The 7316-nt window shown below is 58.6% G+C and overlaps 1 protein-coding gene across 1 annotated transcript; it reads left to right on the forward strand.

Moving 5' to 3' along the window:
* Positions 1-416: 416 nt before the first annotated feature.
* FOXQ1 (forkhead box Q1) lies at positions 417-3266 on the forward strand. Its single transcript, XM_075493939.1, has one exon. It carries the CDS (start codon positions 1136-1138, stop codon positions 2378-2380), a length of 1245 nt encoding a protein of 414 aa, XP_075350054.1. The 5' UTR covers positions 417-1135; the 3' UTR covers positions 2381-3266.
* Positions 3267-7316: the final 4050 nt, after the last annotated feature.

The following is a 7316-nucleotide window of genomic DNA, read 5'->3' on the forward strand; positions in this document are numbered from 1 at the left end:
TTCACAACTGCGAAGCCGTGTATTATTTTCCAACAGGTTGTTGAGCTGTCACATTACAACCTGTTGCTATCTACGGCGCTATTAAAATAAATACTGCGGGTAACAGGTTCTGCTCTGCCACCTATAAGTCATTCTGCATTTTACACCTGGGAGGCGGGCCCGGCTCTGCGAAGTCGCGCCGAACTGCGGCTTCATCCGAAACACCCGGGAAGGGGAGGGACCTGGCAGGAGAAAATACAAACAAGTTTCGTAAAATAACTTTCCAACAAGACCTCGCTGTCATCTCAGCTAATTACGGCTCCGATACGGCTTATTAGCGCGTACCCACCTTTGCTACCTTGCTTCTCCACCCACCGCCCTTTCAGATCTTTCTCCTGGCTCCGCCTCTCGCCGGCGTTATAATGGGCTGGCCTGAAAGTGGTGGAGAGACACAGAACCACAGGGGAAGAGAGAGATAATGACAATAACACTAATCACCCTAATAACCCGGCTGCTGCCCGCGCCGCAGCGAGGAGCCAGCCCGCCGTCCCGGCACTGACGGGGGCCGAAGCCGGAGAGAGAGGAGCAGCCCCGACGTCCCGCGAGAGCTTCTCCCCGCGCCCGGGGAGCGCCGGGCGGTAACATCGGCAGCGCCCGAGGCCGACCGGGCCCGGCGGGACGCGGAGAGGAGCCGCCTCCGGCAGCCGCCCGCTCGCACCGGCTCCGCGGGGGCCTCCTCGCCCCTCCGCGGCAACCCGCTCTCCTCCGGCCCCATGGAGCGGCGAGAGTGAAGAGCGAGGCGGACAAGAAGGGGGGCGGAAAGAGAGCGAGCGCCCCGGCGGGGGAGAAGGAGGGCGAAGCCGCAGGAAGCGCCCCGTCCCCCGCCTCGCCGCCGAGGGCACGGCCGCCTGTCCGCGGCGAGGGGCCAGCCCCGGGCCAGCGGCCCCCGGCGCGGCCGGCTGAGGCGGGCGCGGAGCCCCGCTGCCCCGCTCCGCCTGCACTGCCGGCCGCCGCGGAGCTGTCCGAGCCGGCGCGGGGGCAGAGACCCCCGGGTGGCCTCGCCGCCCCCCGCCGCCCTTGAGGCCGCGCCGAGGGGCGGGGGTCGCGCCCGCCCAGCCGAGCCGCGGGGCGCGGGGGGGCCGCCGGCGCCGCCGCCATGAAGCTGGAGGTGTTCTCGCAGCACTACGAGGACAAGCTGAGCGCCGGCAGCGACCAGGAAGGCAGCGGCTCCCTCTCCCCGGCGCCGGCTGAGAGCGAGCTGGGCTCGGACGGCGACTGCGCCGCTAACAGCCCCGGCGGCGGGGCCGTGCGGCCGGGGCACCCCCCGCCGCCGCCCCCCGCCCCGCAGCCGCCGCCGCCGCCGGCCGAGAGCGCCAAGGGGAAGCCCTACACGCGGCGGCCGAAGCCGCCCTACTCCTACATCGCCCTGATCGCCATGGCCATCCGCGACTCGGCCGGCGGCCGCCTGACCCTGGCCGAGATCAACGACTACCTGATGAGCCGCTTCCCCTTCTTCCGCGGCGCCTACACCGGCTGGCGCAACTCGGTGCGCCACAACCTCTCCCTCAACGACTGCTTCGTCAAGGTGCTGCGCGACCCGGCGCGGCCCTGGGGCAAGGACAACTACTGGATGCTCAACCCCAGCAGCGAGTACACCTTCGCCGACGGCGTCTTCCGCCGCCGCCGCAAGCGCCTCAGCCGCGCCGCCCCGCCGCCGCAGCCCGCCCGCCCCGCCGCCGCCGCCCCGCCGCCGCCGCAGGAGGCGGCCGGAGCGGGCGCCGCGTCCCCCGGCGGTTCCCCGCGGTGCTGCTGCGCCTCCTCGCCCTGCAACTGCGCGCCGGGCCCCGCCGCCAAGGAGGCAGCGGCGGGGGGCGGCGGGGCGGCGGCGGCGGCGGGCAGCGGCGGCGCCAAGTTCTCCAGCTCCTTCGCCATCGAGAGCCTCCTCCGGCGGCCGGCGGGGCCCCGCGCCGCCCCGCAGCAGCAGCAGCCGCCGCCGCCGCCGGCGCACGCCCGCCTCCTCTGGCCGGCGCCGCCCGCGCCCCCGCACCTGCTGCCCGGCCCCTACCCGCTGCTCCCCTACCCACCTGCCGCGCAGCCCCCGCCCGCCGCCGCCCTCTACGGCGGCGGCCTCCTGCAGCTCTGCGCCTACGGGCTGGGCGAGCCGCCTCCGCCGCCGCCGCTGCTGCTGGGGGCCGGGCGGCAGGCGCTGGCCCACGGCGAGCCGCCGCCGGCGGAGCGGCCGCGGGCGCCGCTCTTCCCCGCCGCCCTCCCCAAGGGCGGGCGGGGGCCGCCGCCCGGCTCCCCGCTCTACGGGCCCCTCCGGCTGGCCGGGCCGCTGCAGCCAGCGGCGAGGGGCTCGGCCTCGTTCCAGCCGTACGCCGTGGAGACTCCCCTGGCTTAATGGAGCCCCCCTCCTCCCCTGCGAGGGGCCTGCCCGGGGAGGCGGGGAGGGGGAAAGGAGGAGGCTCTGGATCCCGCACTTTAACTCCAGAGGCGACCAAAGCCTCCCAGCAAAAGCCTCGGTGACTGTGCCTTAGTGAAATGACAGTGGGTTTAACTTAAACAAAAACGAAAAAAAAAATCAAAAAACCAAAACGCCTGTCGTTTTGGACATAGCCATGAGCCTCAAGTGCTTCTTACTGTTCGTTGAGACTACTTGACTTCAGCCATTCCCTCGCCGCCTCCTTTCTATCCCCCCTCTTGTCCCCGCATCTCCTGCGACCGAAGCCGTGGGCAGCGGAGCAGGGGGTGCCCCGCGGACACGCGGGGCGGCGGCAGCCGGGGGATGCGCTGTGCACTTGGGAGGGCGGGGAGGAGGGAGGGGGCGCGGGGGGGCCGGGGGCGCCTGCCGGGAGGAGCAGGGGGAGAGAAAGGGAGGGGGCCGGGGGCTGCTGTGGAGCCGTAGGACTGTACTGCCGAGCGATGCATCACTGTGCCAAAAGAAACCTTTTCTCCTGTCCGGCAACTAGCATTTCGTGGGAAGGGAGGACATTAAATTATTTATAAAAGTAGTGTTTTTAACACAAAGAGAGTGCAGCTTTTTTAATTAATTGTCGTTCTGGGGGGGGCGGGAGAGGGGAAAGGGCTCACGGAAACGTCAGGGGTTGTCTCCCGTACTGGTTGGCGTTGTACATTTAAGGCCAAGGCCACTGCTACTGGAAAGAGAAGAGTAAATTTTTTTCCTATTTTATTTTTGTGTTTGTATATAGTATATGTGCGTGTGCATTTTGTTGACGCTCGGCCACCATGTCTTTTCCTTTATTTTTTTTTTCCCCTCCTCTCCCCCGAATAAAAGCTGCCCCCTAAATAAAGACGGTAATAAGGAGCAGAGCGTGATGGCTGCGCTGGCGCGGAGGGCGGGAGCCTGCCGTGGGGTGGCCTTGGCCGAGGAGCTCCCGGGCTGCGGGGGCAGCCGGGCTGCCCGCGCTTTCCTCCCCATCCCTCCCGGCGGGCAGAGGTGCCACAGAGGTGCCACCCGCCTTATTTTGACCACGGGAGGTGAGAGAGGTTCTCCTCTTGGGCTGCCGCCAGGTTTGGAAGTCCTCTTCAGTTCTTCGAATCAAATCAGGTTTCCCCGCCGGCGCTCAGCCCGGCAGAAAGGCTGGCGATTTGCAGGCAGGCAGATTTGCAGGCAGGCTGGCGATTTGCAGGCAGGCAGGTTTGCAGGCAGGCTGGCGATTTGCAGGCAGGCAGGTTTGCAGGCAGGCAGGTTTCCAGGCAGGCAGATTTGTAGGCAGGCAGCCCGACGTGGGGGCAGCCTGCGGAAGCCCTGAGCGTCTGCCTGCCCTTTTTTTTTTTTTTTTCTTCTTTTTTTTTTTCTTCTTTTCCTTTTTTCCCCGAAGGACGGCAGACGAAACGTAATCCTGTTGTCATCTCTCGGTCCAAAGAAAACTCTCTTCAGGAAGGTCGTTGGCACGGCCGGGCTCCAACTGCTTCTGGCGGAGGCAGCCCCGCCGGCATCTGCAGCGGGCGAAACCTCTGCAGGGTGAACGCTACTGAATATGTGCTGGTAATAAAAAGTTGACACACGTCGCCTTCTCCCGACGCGTGTTGCGTTGAGGCTCTTTCGTATTGTCAGAAGTGCTCAGGAAAGCCTCAGGAAGACTGAGTCGGAAAACGGAAAGGATGGGGTTTTAACTGCCCGTGGTACTGAACTACGGCTTCGTGGCGTCCCCGACCTCGAAGAGCTTTAAACAAACGCTGAAATGATAATTCGGGGCTTGTTTGTTTGTTTCAATTTAAAAAAGGATGAAAAGAGGCGGGCTTTTTTCCCCTCCAAGTCTTCTGTAAGCGCAGATCACCTAAACAAACGATGACAAGCAGAATTTTGGGCGCTGGTTGTTCTTTTTTTCTAATTACTCCTCTTTCGGACCCTGGGCTTTCTCCCCCACCTCCTTTTCCCTCAGTGCCGGGGTTCAGCCGCTGAATAGCTTCTATCCTCCTCGCAAAAATGTTGCCGAATAGGGAAGGTGTGTTGGGAAAGGAAAGCTTCAAACGGAACAATCTGCGGGCGAAAACACCGACTTGTTTCAATAAAGCTCACGCAGATTTCATGGTGTGTTTAGCTCAGACCATAACATTCATCAGAATATTGCGAGAGATTAGTGACTAATGTATGAAGTAATCCAACCCTTGAAGGAATTGGTTTTTATGTACACACATACACACACACACAATTTCGACATCACCCTGCCTTCAAGGCTCGGTGCAAATATTAATCTACCCTTCCACAATCTGCCCTTTCCTCTAGCTTGTATTTTAACATCTCTTTCTTTATAGGAGTCCACATGAGCCGTCAGTACGCAACTGCTAATACCTTTTGGTTTTGTCGATCTGTGAGGGTCATATTTCAGGGTATGTTAAAAGCACCTTGACGGAACGTGGAATTTGTTATTACAGCCACAAGCGTGTATTTAATCGGATGTACGTAAGTGTGAGTAGGGATGAATGTGCCTGTAAACGTATGCTTCATAGGATGGCATTCGGCTTTTTACTTTTAGAAAAATCCCTTTTCATTAAAAATAACTTAGCATTAAAAAAGAAAAGAAGCCCACGGAGTTCGAGACGTGCCTTGTTAATGAGCATTTATCTTCTCTGAGTCTCGCTTTTTGGATACGTCGGGAAACGTGCGCCGGCAGCACAGTATCAGGGTGTCTGTGTCCTCGCCGTCCTTTCCCGAGGCTTGCTCGGATTTCCCCAGCGGGTCGGGATCAGGATTTGAGGGACCCCGCGGCGCCCGGGCTGCCGGGCGAGGCGCTGGGAAGGCGGCAGGGCGGGCGGGTACCACCCGCGGTGCGGAGCCCGCCCGGCGGCGGGGCTGGGGGGCTTTCTCTTGCGGAGGGGTCGGGTCTCCCTCGCCTCCTCCCGTTCCGGCATCGGTTCCTCTTCCCATCCCCTGAAGAGGAGACAAGGGACGAATTTCCCCCCGTCGACCTTCGGGTGGAAGTTGCCCCATTGGCGATACTGCTTAGACCATGCCTGCGTTTCTGTACAAGGGAGCTGGAACCGTTCGTTCACACGCAAGGGAATTTACGGGGGAAACATAATTTTTGAACAACCGGCTGGGTCCCGGCTGTCACTAGCTAGCCACACGCCAGCTCGGCGGGGCCGGTGGAGAGGCGGAGGGCCGTGCCGCAGCGCCCGCCCCGGGGCGCCCGGCTGGCCGGGACCCGCAGCCGGACCGGAGCCGGGACCCGCAGCCGGACCGGAGCCGGGCCGGAGCCGGCGGAGGAGAGGGAGGCCAGCCCTGGTGTACAGCCATAAATCCGGGCTGTCAGCTGTGACAGACGGCTGGTGAAACACAGCACCTGTCCAAACACTTTCCAGCAGCAGGTAATCAGAGAACCGACACTTTACATTTTTGTGTGGAACAAGCACATTAACCATTTCGCAGACCTTCCCAAAACAGCGACGTTTGTATGTCTGGGTACTTTGTCTTTCTTAACGTCTAATAAATCAAGGTGACAGAAGAGAGACAAAACCTTTCTCCTTTTGATATTTGACACATCAGCAGTAAGCCGATACTTTCGTGCCCTGTTCTTTTAGCCCTACGAGGGTCTACATCACCCAGGGTATCTGAGCACTTGTTGGATGGGCGCAGTTTGGGATACTTGAGGGATTTTTACATGCTATACAGGCAAACCTGATGTCAGTGGCACAGAAAGCCTGGCTGGAACAGGGAGTGTAACAACCTGTTCATCGGCATGTGAGAGGATCTGCAAACACCCCATGCTGGCTGCTCCATGCTCTCCAGACTTTCTTTGTGCAGCACTTGGTGAAAACCCCAGCCTGAGCAGAATTGCACATGAATTCTGGTCTGACTGGGCTCTGGTTTTAACTGCATTCTTTAAAAGAGATTTGGCTTTCCAAATAAATGTATTTTGTTTCTGAGACTTTTTGTTCCATAACTGTTTCATCTCTTGCAGGTTCTGAATGTTTTAGTGTGCTTTAAAGAGAAAAAAATCATACCTGACATTCAAAATATTTTCATCAAACATTTTTGCAGGGCTTCTCCTTTTCTTGCCCTGCCACCACTGGATAGTGATAAAAACAGTTTCTTACTTGAATAACGTTAGTCCTAACCACTTTCCTACATCTCTTAAAATTTTAACCTACTGAGCAGCAGAACTGCATGAACTCCTCCTTTGTGGATTAAGATCAAATTCATACAAAGGAGAAGTTTAAGCACTTCAGGAATTAATGGATGCCAAACACGAGCTCACAGATGAAACAAGCTTGCGAAAGTGATCTGTGGATAACAGCTTGTATATATTTTACAGATCCCATGCAGCAGGAGAATACAGTAATACTGTGCCTATTCTCCTTTATAGTGGAGGCAAAGAGTTTTACGCCTTTAAATCAGTGGAAAGACGTCAGTAGGGCAGCATTTTGACTGCGTTATCTTCCTATCAGTTTAATTAACCCCATTTTTCACCAGCCAGATCTGATGAAGCCTGAAACTTGCTTTCAGCTCTTACAGTCCCACTGACCCATAAGATGGCATAAGTAGCCCTTCAGTATCCCTAACCCTGACTCAGGAAGAAGTCCACTGAAATCAATCACTTTATTCAAGAGCCATCTCAGCACAGCAGTGCTAGCTACAAGACTCAGTTCAACACAGACCTCTAGTGAAAGCTCCTAAGCAAAAGTGCAGCACTTGGTATCAGCTTAATTTCACACTAGATACTGAGAGGACTGAAAGAGGACGGATGTAATTTTGTCTCGGGACCTTGCCCATTTTTTCTGCCCCAAACCCTTTTTCAAAAGAGCGATTCCTAGGTACCTTGGCAGGATGTATCAGACACAGAAGATCCTTTACAAAAAGAAATTTCACCCCA

Source organism: Mycteria americana, chromosome 2 (genome assembly GCF_035582795.1).
Source record: "Mycteria americana isolate JAX WOST 10 ecotype Jacksonville Zoo and Gardens chromosome 2, USCA_MyAme_1.0, whole genome shotgun sequence".
NCBI classification, from domain to species: domain Eukaryota; kingdom Metazoa; phylum Chordata; class Aves; order Ciconiiformes; family Ciconiidae; genus Mycteria; species Mycteria americana.